The sequence below is a fragment of the Lissotriton vulgaris genome, unplaced genomic scaffold (genome assembly GCF_964263255.1).
Source record: "Lissotriton vulgaris unplaced genomic scaffold, aLisVul1.2 SCAFFOLD_1062, whole genome shotgun sequence".
In the NCBI taxonomy this organism is placed as follows: domain Eukaryota; kingdom Metazoa; phylum Chordata; class Amphibia; order Caudata; family Salamandridae; genus Lissotriton; species Lissotriton vulgaris.
The window spans coordinates 391,801-414,387 of NW_028251002.1; the positions used below are offsets into that span (position 1 = coordinate 391,801).

General features: G+C 51.7%; 1 protein-coding gene across 1 annotated transcript in view; it reads left to right on the plus strand.

Annotated features, from left to right (window-relative positions):
- Positions 1–22,587, plus strand: part of LOC147663065 (uncharacterized) — a 246,011-nt gene that overhangs the window by 219,108 nt on the left and 4,316 nt on the right. The window contains exon 5 of the mRNA XM_086950708.1: positions 5,202–5,240. Within this exon, the coding sequence (XP_086806834.1) occupies positions 5,202–5,240 (39 nt within the window). The remainder of the gene's footprint in view (positions 1–5,201; positions 5,241–22,587) is intronic.

Consider the following 22,587-nt stretch of genomic DNA (forward strand, 5'->3'; position numbering starts at 1 on the left):
GATTTACATTTGCATTTTACAGGTCAGGTGGGAGGGGCAGTGGCAGCACAGAAGACCATGCATAGAAAGCTGCAGGATTAGTGGGCAAGAGGGAGGGGATAAAGGCATGCACAAAGGACCATGGAGGGTAGAAGGGAAGGTAGGGGCTGGGCACAGACAAAGGATGGCAGGGGAAGGGGCTTCATAACATACCACACAGTGCAGGCAGGAGGAGCAGTTGCAATACAACAGAGCACGTAGGGCCTAAGGGCAGAAGGCAGTTGCAGCAAAATGGACCTTGAAGGGTAATAGGGAGGTGATAGGAACATTGAACTCAGACAATGGTAGGCAGAGTGGGAGGAGGCTGGTGCACAGACTTGGACAAAAGAGGTTAAAGAGGAGGTGGGTAGGGGCAACATGCTAAATGTGCAGGACAGGCGGAAAGGGCAGTGGCAGAACAATGGCCACACAGGACTGGATGAGGGGGAAGGGCATGCACTTGGAAAACGAAGGGCAAGGAGGAGAGATTAGGGGCAGCAAGCTTGGACGGGGTGCAGCACAATGGACAATGCCATACCCTCCGTCTGCTCCCTCGCCACGCATTACCATCGATATCTTACTTAACATTTTAAAAAACAAATGAGATATTCACTGAACAAAAATAAAGTTTAAAGTAATGATAAAGTTAGAGTTGATAAAAAGATCTGCTTTTATTTTTTATTTTTTAAACTTTAGAAATTCACTGAAAAAAACAAAGGTTAAAGTCAGTGAATTTGTCACTGATTACATTAACGTTTTGAACTAAAATAAACACAGTAATTCAATAGTCATAGTTAGCAGAGCTAACTATAACTTGCACCTCCACCATGCACTGCTTAGGACCTCACATATTATATCACTCATAACATGTTCTATGACATCACTGATGACATCTCAAAATACACCATTGTTGGCATCACGGATAACATCAGCCAGGCCTCATTTGCCTGTCTGTGTGCATGGTCTCGCATGGGAAACGCAATACTTAAGTCACATTTACAGAGCAACTCAGGCCTCTATTCTTGGCCCTGCATTGCTTGTTAAATCTGGAAAAAAGCAAGGTAGTGAAAATCGCTGTCTCGCGTTACTCTTCACACCATATTGTACATTCCTGCCAAATGTCATGTACATGAGCCACTTAACTGTATGCCATTCTACTCTAAGCCACTCCAGTCCAAGTCACTCGACTCTACACCACTACTTCTGCTACTCCACTCTAAGCTATTCCATTCTGCGATACGGCACTCTACGCCACTCCACCCTACTCTAATCCACTGTATGTCACTCCACTTTCCCTTAATAAAGTTTCAAAGCTTTAACATTACCCGACAAAAAGAAAAAACGCAGAGCGAGTAGTTGCCTTGGCAACAATACATGCAACTCCACGTAAGGACGCACAACCATGTGACTTGGTCACATGGGAGTAGTAGGAAGGAGCTTAGAAACAGTCAAAAGGCCACCATTGTGGTTCAGTAGTTTGCATATTGCCAAACGAAAACGCGAGGACGCAATTTCTATGTGAGGTAAGCTCTGCCCAGAGGAGGCACAAAATGGAATTAAAACCCGGGGTCGGAAGCGCTAGGGTCGCAAAATGCGACGCAGCGCGCGCTACGAAATTCGTTTTATTAATTAAATTGTTTACTTACCTCCAATTATCCAAATTCCGGTTTTTAGCACCCCCCACCCTGCCCCTCCCCTGCCCCTCCTTTCTGCCCCACCGAAACTCCCTCCATGGGCCGTGGCTGGTACCCAGAGGACACTTTTTTATATATTTCCTGTTTGAACCCCAGTCCTTTGAGAAACCAAGGGTTACTCTCTCTTTTATTGATAATATCACTCCACTCTACCACTCCACTGTAAGATTTTACATTAAATGTCACTCCACTCTACCACTCCACTGTAAGCTTTTACATTAAATGTCACTCTACTCTACTGTACACCACTCTATTCTATGCCACTCCACTCTACGCCAGTCAACTCTATGCCACTCCACTCTACGCCAGTACAATTTATGCTATTTAACTCTATTCCACTCCACCCTATGCTATTCCACTCTATGCCGCTCCACTCTATGCCGGTCCACTTTATGCTATTTCATTCCAGGCCACTCAACTATCCGCCACTTCACTCCACGCTATTCCACTGTATGCTACTCCACTGTACGCTACTCCACTGTACGCTACTCCACTTTATGCTACTCCACTCTACATTACTCTACTCTACGCCAACCCACCCACTACAGTTCCACTGTGTGCAACTTCACCCTATGCCACTCCAGTCTACGCAATTCCACTATATGTCACTTCACTCTACATCACTCCACTGTATGCTGTTTCACTGTGCATCACTCCAACATATGCCATAACACTCTAAGCCACCTGTCAAACTTCTGTCTGTACCTGATCTAGCGCTTCCACAGGAGCCGAATGGCTGAAGTCCGATTACGATGAATGTTTTCAAACTCCCCAACGTCTCAAAACCAGAAAACTCTCTGACCTCAGAAACGAGGGGGAAAGGGGAATGGGAAATATAGAGAGACTGCTACACCGGTGTCTTCACTGGTATAACTCCCAGGAGGAATAACCTGCACCTGTAACAAAAAGCAAAGAATTACTACAGTACTAAGATTCTAAGGGAACCCTACAAGTTTACTTTACATTAAGCATTTCATTACCTGACATGTTGTGGAATTTGACTCTCTCTATTACTGGTTGTATATAGTGTATTATGTGTATTCAATCATGTTAGACCTGGCACCATTGGCGTGGGTCTCCCTTCCATTTTGTTCCTGTTGCCTCATGTGTTTTTGCTGGTGTTAGATGCTCAGAGCACTGTGCCACTGCCAACCAGTGCCACAGTGCATGTGCTCACTGTGTAAATTGATATATTGATTGGATTCCATGATTGGCTTATTTGATTTACTGTCAGACCCCAGTACAGTGCACCAGGAGTGCCCAGGGCTTGTAAATCCAAATGCTGCTGGTGGGCTGGCAGCACTGGTTGTGCCACCCACAGAAGCAGCCTTGTAAAATGTGTCTAAGGTCTGCCATTGCAGAGCCTGCGTGCAGTCTGGTACTGTCATGCTGACTGGGCAAGTACACCCAATTGCCAGTCCCTAAACCTTCCCTTAACTTCATATTAGTCACCCCTATGGTAGGCCCAAGGGCAGGGTGCATTGTAAGGATAAGGTAGGACAAGCCCTGATGTGTGTGGCATGTCCTAATAGTGAATTACAGCCATTTTCGTATTTCACTATTGCAAGGCTACCTGATCTCATAGGCCAGAATGGGCTGTTGGAATCATTACACTATGATACTAACAGACTCAGAGAACATGGTAGAAATTCGAGTTTAGTATGTCTGAACTCAGAATAGTAAAATACATCTTTTAGTAAAGTTTATTTTAATATTCTGTGTTTGCAAATACCCCTTTTAGAAAGTAGGTATTTGCTTGCCTAACCATTTCAGCCCGCCTCTGCTAGGATGTATATCTGCTGGCTGTTTTCTATGAGTGATATGGCGGGGAATTGCAGGAGACAGGCTGGGGCAGCCCGGTGGTGAATAAAGAGATTTACATCCAGATAGGTGGGAGGAGTACACCTGGGTTCTGAATAGGACTGGACCTTTCCTCCGCAATGCTTGCTCCACCCCCTGGGGAGCGTCTGATGTCTCTGCCCTGCACACTGAACAGAAAAGTCAGAGTCATGTCAACAAAGTGCTCAAGAACTGGACTGGACTAGGAAAAGGGCCCCTGGCCTCAGAGAACAAAAGAGTAGTGGTATAAGTATTGGGACCCTGCTCCCAAGAAATTAGATCCAGATTTACTAAGAAGAAACCTCTGCCTGAGGAAAAGGAACTGGGAAAGCTGTAAGGAGGAATACTGTCCCTGACCTGGGGCACTGGCCTGCAGTGGTTGCCTTGCTGAGAGGAGAGAAAGACTACAAAGACTTTGATTCAACTTGTGCTTAAAAAGATCTCCAAGGGCGTGTGAGTGAGCTTGCCCCCTGAACGAAGTCCCAGGACCAGTGGACTTCCCCCCCTTGAAGAGAGCTGCTGAAAACGCTGTTTTCCCTGTAGCACCGAAGCAGGGAGCCGTGTGCGCCTCGAAGGACCAGCCCTTACACTGGGAAGCCCCATGACAAGCCGTCCGCCTCGAACCACGCGTCTTTGTGACCCCCACGAGCCATCGCTCGCACCGGGTAAGGAGGACTCCTCCGCCTCGAACAATGCGACTTTGTGGCGCCCACGAGCCGGAGCTCGCACCGTGAAAGGAGGACTCTGCACTGCACACTGTTTTTCCCCCCTTAGAATCGCACTGCTCAATTCGGACCCTGCCGCTGGTGTGGAAAGCTGCATCGCGTAGAGCGGCTGGGTACGTCTCGCACAATCGCAGCGTACCGTCCGCCTCACACCGCGCTGAAAGGACTAAGCAAGGGCCAACTCTCAAGGTACGGCTCGTACGCCACCCCGGAACTCAATCGCACCGCACAAAGGACCGTCCCCTCGAACAACGCAACTCTGAAGTCTACGATCCGCACCCAGGACGTCTACGAGCCGGAGCTCGCACCGTAAAAGGAGGACATCGCTGCCTGCAACACTTCTGTTTTCCAACGCATCATCCGTGCCGGACACAACAACCAAGGTAGTGTGAACGACTCGCACCTCAGTGGTGTACGCATCGGACCGGAGAGTCCGCTGCACCTCTGACTCTGTTAGACCTTTTCTCATCTCCGTGAGAGTCGAACAGAGGGTGCGAAGTGCACAGAACTAGAAATTACGCATTCTGAAAGAACTCTTGATTGCTAAACAGTATTGTGGGCCTTTTTGTCATTATTTGGTCTTGTGCTAAGCCTTTATATAAAGATTCACTATTTTTTATATGAATCTAGTGTGGTGTCCATTTGTGGTGTTGTCTCTGAGTTACTCTATGTGTTCACAAATGCTTAACCTATAACTCCTCTAAAAATAAGTCTTGTCTGCTCGCACCAAGATACCTAGAGGGTGAGCAGGGGTTATTTCAAGAGGGTGATCCCCTTATCCTGACTAGAGGAGAGGGTCCCTGCTCATCACAAGTTCCTACCTGTGCCAACCAGAGACCCCCTAATCTAACAACCAAATGAAAATAACATTTTTCTCTATATATAATAACCAAAATATTAATGCAGTCTTTTCTTTTTCTTTCAGAAGTTCCTGCCAGTCCGGATAATGCTGCTGCAACTGTTGGTAAGTACAAAGATATATATTTGTATTTACATGTTTCTGTCAAGAGAGTTGGTTAATGCAGAAGAGTTAATTGTCTCTAGCAACCTTCGTCATTAGTCTTTGTTACTGGTTGCACAATTCGTTGATTGTCTCTGTTTCTAGTATTGCGCAATTGCATGAGTTAGTAGCACATTGCTAGGTTATCAGTTTTGTCACAAACAAATTGTCACGAGTCTTGGTCCAATTTGACGTTCACGGAAGTAAGGCCAGCTTACAGTAATAACTGTACCAAGTTCAGAAAATAGCACACCAAGGGCCAGATGTAGGTAAAATCAAATTTGTGAGTCCTTAATAGCGAATTTTACCGATTCGCTATTAAGGACTCGCAAAATTGAATGTAGGTAGGAATCGCTAAAATATTAGTGATTCCATATTATTCCTTAATAACGAATCGCAAATTGAGATTCGTTAATAAGGAATACCTATCCATTCATTCCTATGGGCTAGGAGGCCCAGAGTAATGAATGGGAAGATATTCACTATTTACGATTCGGTATTAGAGAATCGCAAAATAGCAGGAGCTATTTCAAGGGTGCCAGGGTGTCAAAAGGGATTCAGAAAAGGGGGGTGGTGATGAACTGAGTGTCTGAATTAAGCAGACTACTCTTACCCAGTCCAAAGATCAGGGCTTGATCCATCACCGTTATTTAGCTCACTGCCCCATCCCAGCTCAGAACCTGGCTATATCCAAATCAGTCTGTCCCTGGCCCAGTGCATCATGGGAACAGGGCAGACTAAACTACCAAGCCAATTCTTCACCAGAAAGGAGACAAGCTACCGGGGACCGGTTTCTGGCATTTCAGCCGTCTTCGGCCCGGCTTGCTTGAATCCTGATGGTGCAGTGAGAAAGGGACTCATGTCTGAGTATACCCTGCCACACCTATAGTGGCCAAAAACGATTCAGAAAAGGGGGTGGTGATGAACAGAGTGTATGAATTAAGCAGACCACTCTTACCCAGTCCAAAGATCAGGGCTTGATCCATCGCCGTTATTTATCACACTGCACCATCCCAGCTCAGAACCTGGCTATATGCAAATCAGTCTGTCCCTGGCCCAGTGCATCATGGGAACAGGGCAGACTAAACTACCAAGCCAATTCTTCACCATAAAGGAGACAAGCTACCGGGGACCGGTTTCTGACATTTCAGCCGTCTTCGGCCCGGCTTGCTTGATTCCTGATGGTGCAGTGAGAAAGGGACTCATGTCTGAGTATACCCTTCCACACCTATAGTGGCCAAAAACGATTCAGAAAAGGGGGTGGTGATGAACAGAGTGTCTGAATTAAGCAGACCACTCTTACCCTATCTCACTGCACCATCCCAGCTCAGAACCTGGCTATATGCAAATCAGTCTGTCCCTGGCCCAGTGCATCATGGGAACAGGGCAGACTAAACTACCAAGCCAATTCTTCACCAGAAAGGAGACAAGCTACCGGGGACCGTTTTCTGGCATTTCAGCCATCTTCGGCCCGGCTTGCTTGAATCCTGATGGTGCAGTGAGAAAGGGACTCATGTCTGAGTATACCCTGCCACACCTATAGTGGCCAAAAACGATTCAGAAAAGAGGGTTGTGATGAACAGAGTGTCTGAATTAAGCAGACCACTCTTACCCAGTCCAAAGATCAGGGCTTGATCCATCACCGTTATTTATCTCACTGCACCATCCCAGCTCAGAACCTGGCTATATGCAAATCAGTCTGTCCCTGGCCCAGTGCATCATGGGAACAGGGCAGACTAAACTACCAAGCCAATTCTTCACCAGAAAGGAGACAAGCTACCGGGGACCGGTTTCTGGCATTTCAGCCGTCTTCGGCCCGGCTTGCTTGAATCCTGATGGTGCAGAGAGAAAGGGACTCATGTCTGAGTATACCCTGCCACACCTATAGTGGCCAAAAACGATTCAGAAAAGGGGGTGGTGATGAACAGAGTGTCTGAATTAGGCAGACCACTCTTACCCAGTCCAAAGATCAGGGCTTGATCCATCACCGTTATTTATCTCACTGCACCATCCCAGCTCAGAACCTGGCTATATGCAAATCAGTCTGTCCCTGGCCCAGTGCATCATGGGAACAGGGCAGACTAAACTACCAAGCCAGTTCTTAACCAGAAAGGAGACAAGCTACCGGGGACCGGTTTCTGGCATTTCAGCCGTCTTCGGCCCGGCTTGCTTGAATCCTGATGGTGCAGTGAGAAAGGGACTCATGTCTGAGTATACCCTGCCACACCTATAGTGGCCAAAAACGATTCAGAAAAGGGGGTGGTGATGAACAGAGTGTCTGAATTAAGCAGACCACTCTTACCCAGTCCAAAGATCAGGGCCTGATCCATCACCGTTATTTATCTCACTGCACCATCCCAGCTCAGAACCTGGCTATATGCAAATCAGTCTGTCCCTGGCCCAGTGCATCATGGGAACAGGGCAGACTAAACTACCAAGCCAATTCTTCACCAGAAAGGAGACAAGCTACCGGGGACCGGTTTCTGGCATTTCAGCCGTCTTCGGCCCGGCTTGCTTGAATCCTGATTGTGCAGTGAGAAAGGGACTCATGTCTGAGTATACCCTGCCACACCTATAGTGGCCAAAAACGATTCAGAAAAGGGGGTGGTGATGAACAGAGTGTCTGAATTAAGCAGACCACTCTTACCCAGTCCAAAGATCAGGGCTTGATCCATCACCGTTATTTATCTCACTGCACCATCCCAGCTCAGAACCTGGCTATATGCAAATCAGTCTGTCCCTGGCCCAGTGCATCATGGGAACAGGGCAGACCAAACTACCAAGCCAATTCACTCCACTCTGTCACTCCATTTCACTCTACACCACTCCTCTCTATGGCACTCCACTCAATGCCATTCCACTCTACTCTATTCCACTGTATGCCGTTCGACTGTACACCACTCCACTCTGTCTTTCCACCCTGCGCTAATCCACTTTTAACTATTTCACTTCTTTCTACACAGCTCCACTCTACACTATTCCATTCTATGCCACTCCGCTCTCTACCACCCCACTGTATGCCACTCCACTGCACGCAACTCCACCCTACTCTCTTTCACTGTACGCCACTTGACTGGACATCACTGTAGGCCGCTCCACTGCACGCCATTTCCCCATGCTCTTCTACTGTATGCCTCTTGACTGTACTTGACTGTGCTATTCCAATATACGCCACTCCACTCAACTCGGCTCTCTAACAATGCAATGTACGATACTACACTGTACGACACTGTCCTCCACTGAACTCTATAAGACTCCACTTAACAACTCTGCACTCAATAACAATCCACTCTATTATGTGAGACACTTTTTTATTAAAAAACGAAAAACCATTGGGATTCCTCAAAAAAACGAAAAGGATTCAACTTAGTTATATTTCAGAAAACGTTGTTCTTACTATACAAACCAACTTTAAACTACACAAACCGTGGAAATTCTAAAGTTGCGTGGTAAAGGAATCACATTGTAAAAACGTCACTCTAAAGGCTGTCTCCCATGTTTTAACTTTGTTACTGTTTTGGTACTGCATAAATGCTTTGTACATTGCCCTAAGTTAAGCTTCTCTGCTCTGTGTCATAGCTAGCAGGGGGTTAGGGTCAAGTTAATGTAGTGACTTTGAGATTTCACCTGGACAGGTTTGTGATTATTACCTGAGGTGGGCAGTCAATCCCCTTAATTAATAACCCAATTGTTTACACACTACAATAACATCCCTTTGAACTACTGGGTATAGATGACTTCAATATTTTGTCCATGTAGGTGACCTTTTTACAGACAGTCATTTCAACGCAGAGAGCAGCAGAAATTGGGCGCTCTTCTGTTCTCCATTTCTTTCTGTCAGAGAAGAGGCGGTTCTTGATATAGATCCTGCTTTAAAATGAAAAGTGAAATGAAAAGACATTTATAAACTGCTTGCATACTCCAAAGAGTGTCCTGGTGCTTTCAATCCAAAAGAGTACAGTAAGTAAACGGATAATATTTACCCACGCTCCCTCACGCTCCCTGACTTCTGCTAACTGCAGCGCCCAGAGCCCACAGCTGAAGCTGCTCTCGACGCGTGATTCACCTGCATTGTTGACACTAGATTGGTATCGTAGCTCCGCTTTAGGAATTGCGCGCTGAGCATTATTACCTATTCAGTATTCAGCGATTTCTGAACTGTGTATTGTTGTCTGTGTTAACGCTCTGTGGCCGCAGCATTATTCAACTGTTAGCGCTCTCACCTGGTGCCCTTAGAGAGCGCGCTGCTGATTCTGGCTGTGCTTTAAAGGATTCCTGGTATTGTTTCCTAAGTTTCGTTTTGAGGCTCCACCACCATCTTGTGTGTTGTGCTTTCCCCTGACACGCCTCCCCGAGACCGCCTCCCAGCTGCCCCTCCCACCCACGAACAGAGGGTTCCCGACCTCCCAAGCCAGATTGTGACTGCCTGGACCTCGTCCTGAACGGCCGCTCCCCCACGCTCCCTCACGCTCCCTGACTCCTGCTAACTGCAGCGCCCAGAGCCCACAGCTGAAGCTGCTCTCGACGCGTGATTCACCTGCATTGTTGACACTAGATTGGTATCGTAGCTCCGCTTTAGGAATTGCGTGCTGAGCATTATTACCTATTCATTTTGCAGCGATTTCTGAACTGTGTATTGTTGTCTGTGTTAACGCTCTGTGGCCGCAGCATTATTCAACTGTTGGCGCTCTCACCTGGTGCCCTTAGAGAGCGCGCTGCTGATTCTGGCTGTGCTTTAAAGGATTGCTGGTATTGTTTCCTAAGTTTCGTTTTGAGGCTCCACCACCATCTTGTGTGTTGTGCTTTCCCCTGAAACGCCTCCCCGAGACCGCCTCCCAGCTGCCCCTCCCACCCACGAACAGAGGGTTCCCGACCTCCCAAGCCAGATTGTGACCGCCTGGACCTCGTCCTGATCGGCCGCTCCCCCACGCTCCTTCACGCTCCCTGACTCCTGCTAACTGCAGCGCCCAGAGCCCACAGCTGAAGCTGCTCTCGACGCGTGACTCACCGGCATTGTTAACTCTAGATTGGTATCGTAGCTCCGCTTTAGGAATTGCGCGCTGAGCATTATTACCTATTCAGTTTGCAGCGATTTCTGAACTGTGTATTGTTGTCTGTGTTAACGCTCTGTGGCCGCAGCATTATTCAACTGTTAGCGCTCTCACCTGGTGCCCTTAGAGAGCGCGCTGCTGATTCTGGCTGTGCTTTAAAGGATTGCTGGTATTGTTTCCTAAGTTTCGTTTTGAGGCTCCACCACCATCTTGTGTGTTGTGCTTTCCCCTGACACGCCTCCCCGAGAACGCCTCCCAGCTGACCCTCCCACGCTCCGCCCCCCTCCACTCCCCATTTATGTCAGATGTCCCAACGCGCAGCGTCCACGCGCTACGGCCGCGCCGAAGGTGCGCCAAAGGTAAGCCCGTCTACGCCCGTCCGCGCCTGGACCGCGCCCAGCGCCAGACCCCCTGGTTCCCGGAATTCCCAGCCCACTCGCATCACTTACAATGCCACCACCCTCCTAGCCCTTAACCCCGGCCGTTCCCCCAACTGCGTCCAAGCCGCTCCTGGACACACCCATGGACCCTTCTCTTGCAACTCCTGCAAGTTCGACGGCACCAACACCAACCCCTCATCCACCAACACCAATCAGAGACCTGACACCAACCACCTAAAATGCATCCTGCTCAACACCCGCTCGATCCACAGACACGCCATCGACCTCTGGAATCTACTAGACACCATCTCACCGGACGCCGCCTTCCTAACAGAAACATGGATGAACGCCTCCTCAGCCCCAGACATCACCATTGCCATCCCGGAAGGATACAAAATCATCCGTAAAGACCGCGTCAAGCACACAGGAGGAGTGTTGGACAGGCCACATGAAGGGCCCGCTCCCCCTCTGCCCGACCAGGCCCGAGCCCGGTCCCTCAAGTGTCACACACCACCACTTCACGTTTTCCGTCCCTCCGGGACCCCTGCCTCCGAACCTATCAACCTCATGGGCCCGATCCACTACTGGCACGCGCGCCCAACCTGGGCGCCATCTTGGACACTACACCACGAGGCCGCGTGGCCTCCGATCGACCCTAACCCTGGGCCTGGCCAGGCCCCAGACATCCCGGCACCACCATCCACCTAGGAGGTGAGCGGACTACTTGGCAGGTCAATGGGAGAAAGAGGTGTCGATGGCTCTCCCCCGCCAGGTACCGCTCGCCCACAACCTCCCCGGGCGCTGGCTCCACCCCCCTGCTGGGTGTCTGGACTCCCACATCCCGGACCCCCCGACCTCCAAGTGCGAGGGTCCGGACATCAAAGGGCACCAGCCCTATAACTGAGGCAGCTCCAGAGCAGGAAGGCAGTTGTATCCTGGAGTCGAGAGACGCAGAGAAGAACTCATCCTTGACGGACTACTGGCGCTGCCGTAGCTCTGCCTTGCGAACTATCGTCCTACCTGCTGGCGCTGCCGCAACCTTCGTAAACCTTCATCGTCGTCGGGACCTGCTGGCGTGGCCGCGGACCGTTTGTAACTACCATCTTCATCGGGACCTGCTGGCTCCGCCGCGGACCGTCGCTTCCGTCATCCATCTCGGGACCTGCTGGCTCCGCCGCGGCCCGTCCATCTAGAACGCCGAGCTCGAGGATTGAGAGCTATTTCATCTATTGGTAACAAGACTGTCCCGCTACCCCTTTCCAAATCCAGAGACCAGAATCGAGGGGACCCCTGAGTCCAGACCTCCTTGTATCATTTTACCGTACTTAAAGAATTGCTTATAAAGTATCGTTGAACCTTATCCTGGTGTGGTGTACGTCTGTGGGGGGGAAGTTACTTGTCTGTACGATCGCTGGAGACAGCTCTCCCCGGAGACCTCTCCCCTTATCCTCGGCCGACCCTCCCGGTCCGTCTAACATTGGTGGCCAGCGGCGCGATCCGAATCACCGCATAATCGTACAGAGAGTAGCTCACCCCGCGACGAAATCACGATGACAACCAAAGAAAGCGGACCCACCGAGAAATTTCAGATGGAGAAATTGGAAGAATACAGCCATCGTGAATTAAAACAATTCTGCATCGAACTAGGTATCGCTACCACCGGTCTAAGTACCAAAGACGATTTTAAGCATGCCCTAGAGTCCTGGGCAGAAACCGGGGCCGTCAGATCCCCCGACCAAAATATCGCAGCAGTAGAAAAAGACACCACGGCCCCCGAGGAGCGAAGAACGGGTCTCTCGCAAGACGAGATCCAGGAACGAGAAAGAACACGACTACATGAACTAGAAATGGCCCGGCTCAAAATGGATGGTGAACTTAAGTTGGCCGAACAAAAACTGAGCTTAGAGCATCTGCGTCTCCGAGAAGAAAGAGAGGAAAAACAGAGACAAAGGGAGCTTGAGGAAAAAAGACTGGCATATGAACACGAGCGCAAATTAGCTGAGATAGACTTACGCAAGCAGAACAAAGAATTAGGGGCGCCCGAGCAACCCCGCACCCCAGGGACAACAGATAAGAAGGTACACATCCCCAAGGATGTCGTTCGAGAATACTTCCGAGAGGACGACATCCAGCAATGGTTCAAGGCCTACGAAATCGCTATGACCGCCCACCGGATCGATCGAAGCGACTGGGGAGCCGGTCTATGGGGGAGATTCCTCAATGAGGGCCGCGATGCCCTGCTACAGCTCCCGGACCATCTGATGACCTCCTATGACCACATGAAAGCTGCCCTCCTCACCCGCTATGGGCTCACACCCGAGATGTACCGTCAGAGGTTCCGAGACTGCACCCGCCTCCCGGGTACAACTTGGGTGGACTACGTGAACTATTTTAGCCGAGCCTTCGAGGGCTGGATCAAAGGAAGCAATGTCACAACTTACGAACAACTCTTCAATCTCATGGTGTGGGAGCATCTATCAAACAATTGCTTCATTGAGCTCCGGCAGCACCTCCTCGACAGCAAATTGACTGATCCACGGCAGCTCGCAGCCGAGGCTGACCGGTGGGAAATCACCAGAGTGGGCCGAAATGGATCCTATGAACAGAACCGGAACAACCACGGTCAGCACCGTCCCCGAGGAGGAGGAGGGGGCCAAGGACGAGGAAGAGACAACGCTCCGGCCGCCCCCGCTACCAGCACCACCCCCCCGGCCAACCGGGGCAGCACCCCGGCACGACCGGGATACAGAGCCAATGTCACGTGTCACCGATGCCAACGAGTCGGCCACTATGCAAACGACCCAAATTGCCCACAGTACCAGAGCCCAAGACCCCGCCAGGTGGCTGCTGCTGCCCTGGGGGAAGAACAGATCTCCGAGGAGCAGGAAGAATATGAGCAAGAGCATCAAGAATGGGAGCCAGCCGCCATGGCTCTAGCATGCTTAGGGGGGAAAGACATGGTCCCGCGGGTCCCCCTACCCGCTAACACCCGGAAGTACAGCCAATGGGTGAGCATCAATGGACGCCAGGCCGAAGCCCTCCGTGACACCGGGGCCAGTGTAACAGCCGTCCGCTGTCACCTGGTGACCCCAGAACAGTTCCTACCAAACATTCTCTGCCCTGTCCGTTCAGCCGATAACTCGGAGAGTCTGTGTCGGATGGCCTGCGTCCCTTTCGAATGGGGAGGGGTCTCCGGCATGTTGAAGGTGACGGTCCGAGATGATGCCCCCGTAGACTGCCTCCTGGGAAATGACCTTGAAAGCTCTCCGTGGGCAGCCGTAGAACGAAGAGAACACCTGGGGATGTTAGGCATCCCGGACTGGGCGTGCGTCACCACCCGGTCCATGGCCGCCCGTGCCAATCCCCGACCCGAGGAACCCGAATGGCCGGCGCCTCCTCCCCCGGTCGCTCCAGTCGAAGACACCGACCGTGCCGTCCCCCCAGAACCAGCTCAACCTCCGGACCTCGCTGGCCTCGACCAGTGGCATCAAGAGGGGGGGCCCACACAGGAGCAGTTTCGCCAAGAGCAGAAGACCTGTCCCTCCCTCGAGGGACTCCGCCAACAAGCCCTCGCCCAGAGCGCAGGGGATACCTCCGGAACACATTGGATCTATTGGGACAATGATCTGCTATACAGTGAACAAAGGATCGCGGAGTTGGGGGCCAGCCGAGTGCTAGTGGTGCCCCTCTGTTTTAGAGACTTCTTGCTAAATCTGGCCCACGATGTCCCCCTGGCTGGACACCTGGGTCAGGATAAAACTTACAGCCGCCTAGTGACCCACTTCTTCTGGCCTAAAATGAGGAATGATGTACTCCAGCATTGCCTATCTTGCCCCACGTGCCAAGCCAGTGGAAAGAGCGGCCGCAAACTAAAAGCCCCCCTGCAACCATTTCCAGTGGTCACCACCCCGTTCGAGAGGGTCGGGATAGACATTGTGGGGCCCCTGGACCCCCGTACAACACAAGGACATCGGTTCATCCTGGTACTGGTGGACCACGCCACCCGCTACCCCGAGGCTGTTCCCCTGCGAACTGTGACAGCCCCGGTAGTCGGCCGGGCCCTGATGGGGATCTTCTCCCGGGTGGGCTTCCCCCGAGAAGTCGTCAGCGACAGAGGCACGAACTTTATTTCCAAATATATGAAGTCCCTCTGGCAACAGTGTGGGGTCACCTACCGATTCACGACCCCCTATCACCCTCAAGGAAACGGACTCGTTGAGCGGTTCAACCGCACGCTCAAAGGGATGATTGGGGGGTTGGAAGAGCCCCTCCGTCGCCAGTGGGATGTGCTGCTGCCGTGCCTCCTCTTCGCATATCGAGAGGTCCCCCAGAAGTCCCTCGGCTTCAGCCCGTTTGAATTATTGTATGGACACCCCGTACGGGGGGCGCTCAGTCTAGTCAAGGAAGGCTGGGAGATGCCCCCTCTAAAGAACCCTCCAGATGTCTTCAAATACCTCCTAACCCTCCGCAACCAGACCCGACGGTTCAGAGAGCTGGCAAAAGCAAACTTGGAGGCCAGTCAAGAGGACATGAAAAAGTGGTATGACCAAAATGCCTCCTCCATCGAATTTGAACCCGGACAACAAGTATGGGTGATGTCCCCCACCGAACCCTGCGCCCTGCAAGACAAGTGGACGGGGCCCTTCAAAGTAGTCGAGCGCAAGGGTCCTGTCACCTATCTCATCGACATGGAATCTTCACGAAACCCCCTCCGGGTCCTCCACGCTAATAGGCTGAAACCCCATTTCGTGCGTTCAGAACTCAGCCTCCTGATGGCCACAGACAATGGAGCCGAAGAAGACTCCGAACCCCTCCCTGACCTCCTAAGGACTCGGGAGAAAGACGGCTCCGTGGACGGGGTCCGACTCTCGGAGGCCCTCACCCTGGAACAACGCCAAGAATGTCGAGACCTTCTGTTGCAGTTCGCCAGCCTGTTTTCCCTCACCCCAGGTGTCACTTCCTGGTGTACGCACGACGTGGACACGGGGGACAGCCCCCCTATCCGCCACCGGGCCTACCGCGTACCAGATCGGGTACGGGCCTGCATCCAGGAAGAAGTAACCAAAATGCTCACGCTCGGGGTCATTGAGCCCTCAGACAGCCCCTGGGCCAGCCCAGTAGTACTGGTCCCCAAAGCAGCCACTCCCGGCACCACACCGGAACTCCGGTTCTGCGTCGACTACCGGGGCTTGAATGCGGTCACCAGAACGGACGCACACCCCATCCCCCGGGCAGACGAGCTGATCGACCGCATGGGAGCTGCCCGCTACCTCAGCATTTTCGACCTGACGGCGGGCTACTGGCAGATCGGCCTCACACCCCGGGCCCAAGAACGATCTGCATTTTCCACTCCTGACGGCCATTATCATTTCAAGGTCATGCCCTTCGGCATGAAGAATGCCCCAGCAACGTTTCAGCGACTCGTTAATCAGGTCTTGGCCGGGCTCGAAGGATTCAGCGCCGCCTACCTAGACGACATCGCTGTATACAGCCACCATTGGTCCGACCACCTCCACCACCTCCGAGCGGTGCTACAGGCCCTTCAGCGAGCTGGCCTCACGATCAAGGCCAGCAAATGCCAAATTGGTCAGGGGTCCGTAACCTACCTCGGACACCAGGTGGGAAGCGGCCTGGTGGCCCCTCTGCAGCTCAAGATTGCCGCCATCCAGTCCTGGCAGCCCCCCATCACCCAGACCGAGGTACGCGCCTTTCTGGGACTCACGGGCTATTACCGACGATTCGTGAAGGACTATGGTACCATAGTGGGGCCCCTCACAGAACTCACGTCCAAAAATCAACCAAAGAAGGTCAACTGGACCCCAGATTGTCAAACAGCCTTCGAACAACTGAAGGCCGCCATGTGCTCCGCCCCGGTGCTCCAGGCCCCCGACTACAGCCGGGAATTCGTCGTCCAGACAGATGCCTCCGACCACGGCATTGGGGCGGTCCTGTCTCAATTGAACCCCGAAGGCCTTGATCAGCCAGTGGCCTTCATCAGCAGGCGACTCCTACCTCGAGAACAACGCTGGAGCACCATCGAGAGGGAGGCCTTCGCCGTGGTATGGGCCCTCAAAAAGCTCCGGCCCTATCTCTTTGGCACACACTTCCGGGTACAGACCGACCATCGACCCCTGCAGTGGCTGATGCAGATGCGGGGGGAGAACCCAAAACTACTACGTTGGTCCATCTCCCTACAAGGGATGGACTTCACTGTGGAACATCGGCCTGGGCCAGATCACGCCAACGCGGATGGCCTGTCACGTTTTTTCCGCCTCGACGAGGAGAGTCCCCAAGAGGATGGGTGACTCTCCCCGCCTTCAGCTGGGGGGGACGCATGTTGGACAGGCCACATGAAGGGCCCGCTCCCCCTCTGCCCGACCAGGCCCGAGCCCGGTCCCTCAAGTGTCACACACCACCACTTCACGTTTTCCGTCCCTCCGGGACCCCTGCCTCCGAACCTATCAACCTCATGGGCCCGATCCACTACTGGCACGCGCGCCCAACCTGGGCGCCATCTTGGACACTACACCACGAGGCCGCGTGGCCTCCGATCGACCCTAACCCTGGGCCTGGCCAGGCCCCAGACATCCCGGCACCACCATCCACCTAGGAGGTGAGCGGACTACTTGGCAGGTCAATGGGAGAAAGAGGTGTCGATGGCTCTCCCCCGCCAGGTACCGCTCGCCCACAACCTCCCCGGGCGCTGGCTCCACCCCCCTGCTGGGTGTCTGGACTCCCACATCCCGGACCCCCCGACCTCCAAGTGCGAGGGTCCGGACATCAAAGGGCACCAGCCCTATAACTGAGGCAGCTCCAGAGCAGGAAGGCAGTTGTATCCTGGAGTCGAGAGACGCAGAGAAGAACTCATCCTTGACGGACTACTGGCGCTGCCGTAGCTCTGCCTTGCGAACTATCGTCCTACCTGCTGGCGCTGCCGCAACCTTCGTAAACCTTCATCGTCGTCGGGACCTGCTGGCGTGGCCGCGGACCGTTTGTAACTACCATCTTCATCGGGACCTGCTGGCTCCGCCGCGGACCGTCGCTTCCGTCATCCATCTCGGGACCTGCTGGCTCCGCCGCGGCCCGTCCATCTAGAACGCCGAGCTCGAGGATTGAGAGCTATTTCATCTATTGGTAACAAGACTGTCACGCTACCCCTTTCCCAATCCAGAGACCAGAATCGAGGGGACCCCTGAGTCCAGACCTCCTTGTATCATTTTACCGTACTTAAAGAATTGCTTATAAAGTATCGTTGAACCTTATCCTGGTGTGGTGTACGTCTGTGGGGGGGAAGTTACTTGTCTGTACGATCGCTGGAGACGGCTCTCCCCGGAGACCTCTCCCCTTATCCTCGGCCGACCCTCCCGGTCCGTCTAACAAGGAGGCATCGCCATCGTCCATAAGAATTCCATCCGCATCTCAACCAGTTCAGACGTCAACCTTGCCAGCGCCGAGCACCTTCACTTCCAGATCCACACCGACCCCAAGACCACTCTCAGAGGCACCCTCCTCTACCGGCCCCCGGGACCCCGTGCACAATTCAATGACGACATCGCTGACTTCATCACCCCATACGCCCTCCCCTCCGAGGACTACATCCTATTGGGAGACCTCAATTTTCACCTGGAAAAGAGCAATGACAACAGCGCCACCACCCTTCTGGACAGCCTCGCCAACCTCGGACTCAATCAACTTGTCACTTCCCCCACCCACATTGCAGGTCACACACTCGACCCTATCTTCACCTCCAGCAAACATGTCTCCTTCAGCCACACCACAGCTCTTCATTGGACTGACCACAGCTGCGTTCACTTTATCTACAATAAGACCACAATCCATAACCACCCTCAACCCACCCTGCGTAGAAACTGGAACAAACTCACCGTCGACCAGATCTCCTCATCGCTCCTTCAAAACCCTCCTGTCCACTCTTCAAACCCCGACCAAGCAGCCACTAACTTCACCCAATGGCTATCCAACAGCGCCGACATCCTAGCACCGTTGAAAAAACGTCAAACCAAGCTAGGCAGGAAAAACGCCTCCTGGTTCAACGATGATCTTAAGAAATCCAAGAAACTCTGTCGCTCCCTCGAGAAGACCTGGAAAAAAGACCCAAACACCAGCACCAAGGACGCCTTCAAAAACGCCACCCGCATACACCACCAACTAATCCGGTCTGCCAAGAAAGCCGCTTTCAAAGACCAACTAGATAACAACGCCCACAACAGCAAGGAATTATTCAACATCCTCAAAGAATTTACCAACCCATCAGCCAACTCCAACGACATCACCCCCTCCCAAGCCCTATGCGACTCCCTAGCTTCCTTCTTCCACAACAAAATCGCAGACATTCACAACAGCTTCGACAATTGACCCGGAGACCAACCCACTCAACCTTCTGCAGGACCTTCACCCCCCTTGAACATCCTTAATGACTGGAACCCAATCTCCACTGAGGACACCATCCGCCTGATGAACTCCATCCACTCAGGATCCCCAACTGACCCATGCCCACACCACATCTTCAACAAAGCAGACTCCATCATAGCTCCACACCTCCGAGACGTCATCAACTGCTCCCTCAACTCCGCCACCTTCCCGGAAAGCTGGAAACACGCAGAACTCAGCGCCCTTCTGAAAAAACCCACAGCTGACCCCACCGAACTCAAAAACTACCGCCCCATCTCGCTTCTTCCTTTCCCGGCCAAAGTCATCGAGAAAGCTGTCAACAACCAGCTCGCCACCTTCCTCGAAAGCAACAAATCCCTCGACCCCTCACAGTCCGGATTCCGTGCCAAACACAGCACTGAGACCGCACTCATCGCAGCAACAGACGACATTCGAACTCTACTGGACAACGGAGACACAGTCGCGCTCATCCTCCTCGACCTCTCCACAGCCTTCGACACAGTCTGTCATAGCACCCTATTACAGCGCCTCAGAAACATCGGAATCCAAGGAAAAGCACTGGAATGGATCACCTCATTCCTTACCGGAAGAACTCAGAGTCCGGCTCCCTCCATTCAAGTCAGAGGCCTCTGAAGTCATCTGCGGCGTGCCACAAGGATCCTCACTCAGACCCACCCTCTTCAACGTATACATGAGCCCCCTCGCAACCATCGCAGGCCAACACAACCTCAACATCATCTCCTACGCTGACGACACTCAACTGATCCTCTCACTCACCAAAGACCCAAACACCGCCAAAAACAACTTACACAAAGGAATGAAAGAAGTAGCCGAATGGATGAAGCACAGCCGTCTGAAACTTAACTCGGACAAAACAGAAGTCCTCATCTTAGGCACCTCCCCCTCCGCCTGGGATGACTCTTGGTGGCCAGAGGCCCTTGGAAAAGCACCCATCCCGACGGACCACGCACGAAACCTGGGCGTCATTCTGGACTCCTCACTCTCGATGACCAGACAAGTCAACGCCGTCTCATCATCTTGCTTCAACATTCTTCGCATGCTCAAAAAGACTTTTCGCTGGATCCCCACCGAAACTAGAAAAACGGTCACTCACGCACTGGTCACGAGCCGCCTGGACTATGGAAACACCCTATACGCCGGTACCTCCGCAAAACTCCAGAAAAAACTCCAACGCATCCAGAACGCTTCAGCCAGGCTCATACTAGACATCCCGCGTAAAGAACACATCTCTGGTCACCTGAAAAACCTCCACTGGCTCCCCGTAAATAAGAGGATTACCTTCCGCCTCTTAACCCACGCACACAAAGCACTTTACGAACTTGGACCCGAATGCCTCAACACACGACTGTCCTTCTACACCCCCTCCCGTCAGCTGCGATCCTCCAACCAAGCCCTTGCCACTGTACCTCGCATCAACAAAGCCACCATGGGAGGTAGATCCTTCTCCTACCTGGCAGCTAAAACCTGGAACTCTCTCCCCACTCACCTACGCCTTACTCAGAACCACATAGCATTCCGAAAACAACTTAAAACTTGGATATTCGACAAGTAACTCCCCCCCCCTCCTCAAGCGCCTTGAGACCCTATGGGTATGTAGCGCGCTATATAAATCTCGACTTGACTTGACTTGACTTACCCTTTAGCTGTTGCGCATTTAGCAGAAGGAATTCGGTGGAGAACTGTTTGAGGTTTTGCTGCTTCCTGGAGGGAGATTAGGCTGTTCTAGTTGCAGAAATATGCAGAAATGCTACGTGGTTTTCAGTGAATACTTCTGCTCGCCATTTCAGACTGAAAGGTTGGGCAGTTGAGCAAAAAGAAGTTTTAGGCGCATATTTATGAAGGTTTTGCATCGTCCATGCACGACACAAAGGGGCGCAAAGACAAGGCAAAACCTAAGTTGAACTTATCAAGCCATGCACGGCCACCTTGGGCTTGATAAATCCAGAGTAACTTGCTGCCTTGTGTTACTCTGTCCCTGGGAGGTGTTCCATTTATTTTATTTATTGATTTGAAAAGTTTTATATAGAGCGAACATGACCTGTGAGGGTATCAGAGCGAAGTACAAAGGAGCATTAGCGAGAAGGAGGTAAAGCCATAAATAAACTATATAAAGGAACTCAACAAGAACAAACTGTAAAGAAGAGCAACCAAGCTTGTGGTGCATGTAGAGTGACAAAAGAGCAGCCAATCTTTAGGTGCATGTAGAGTAACAAACATTGCAATGCTGAGTGTGAAATCAAAGATGCCAACAAGAAATAAACGTTAGTTATGGTGGCTTCAGGACTATTGCTGTAAGTGGTCATGCAGGAGTAACCATTTGACTTGTTTTTTGAGTGAGGGGGTTGAGGGGTTAGTTCTGATATCTGGAGGAAGAGCGTTTCATATTCTTGCTGCAAAACCAAAGAAGGCATGATTGTAGGTTCTTTCTTTTTGAATTTGGGAGGTTTCCTCAGGCATTTATTAAAGCTTCTTAGGGACCGATTCAAACCAGATAGTTCGAGTTTTTTAGCCAGGTATACTGGGGTCTTATAGTGAATAGCTTTGTGCAATAGGCAGGCTATCTTGAACCAAGTCCTTGGTTCGATAGACAGCCAGTTGAGTTGAATTAGGTCTGGGGTGATGTCGTTTTGTTTTCTGGAACCAGTGATGAGTCCGGCCACAGAGTTCAGAGTGGCTCCAAGAGGTGCCAGTCTAGCTTTGGGTCACCAGCCAGGGTCACCATTCCATACTCCAAGTGTGAGATGACTAGGGATTGGACTGCAGACTGCATGTCCTCAGAAGGCAGGAATGGCTTGATTTCCCTTAATGTGTTGAGGTGATGATTGGCTCCCACGCATCCACCCATGGATTTTGGTACATTGCCAGATATATCAACACTGGTGAACTTGGAAACCACGGTGCAAAGGTGCCTACTTTTGGCACAAGGCAGCACATTGTGCGCCAGCGCTTAGAAATGACTGGAATACGCCTTCTATTGTTAACCTGTGCACCGCGGTGAAATGTCCGCCGCAGTGCTGGCGTTCGATGCGGTGCAGGCGTTTGACACAGTGGGCAGGGCTGCATCAACCGTCGGTTGTGCGCAGCACCCGAGAGGAAGTGCTCACGTTGGCAGTTGGCCGACGCGAGCACGCAACGGGTTGAGTATAGCGCATTTCGGCCCCTTCCTTATCATACAGGACAGCTCTGCTTGGTGACTTTCTACGCTGCGTCATTTCTTAATAAATATGCCCCTCGCTGTGGGAATTTAGAGTTAAATAATTATTTGAATTGGTTTTTTTTCGTTCATAAATCGTTGGCCTATAAATAGGAAGTGCTTTGTGTAAAAATGTTTCATTTCCTGCAGACGAAAGGCAAGTTATTGCTTATTTTACCTATATTTGAATGAGTTCGACAATGACTAGAGCAGTAAGATGTTCATATTAACATTCTTCTGCCTGTCTCTCTTTTTCA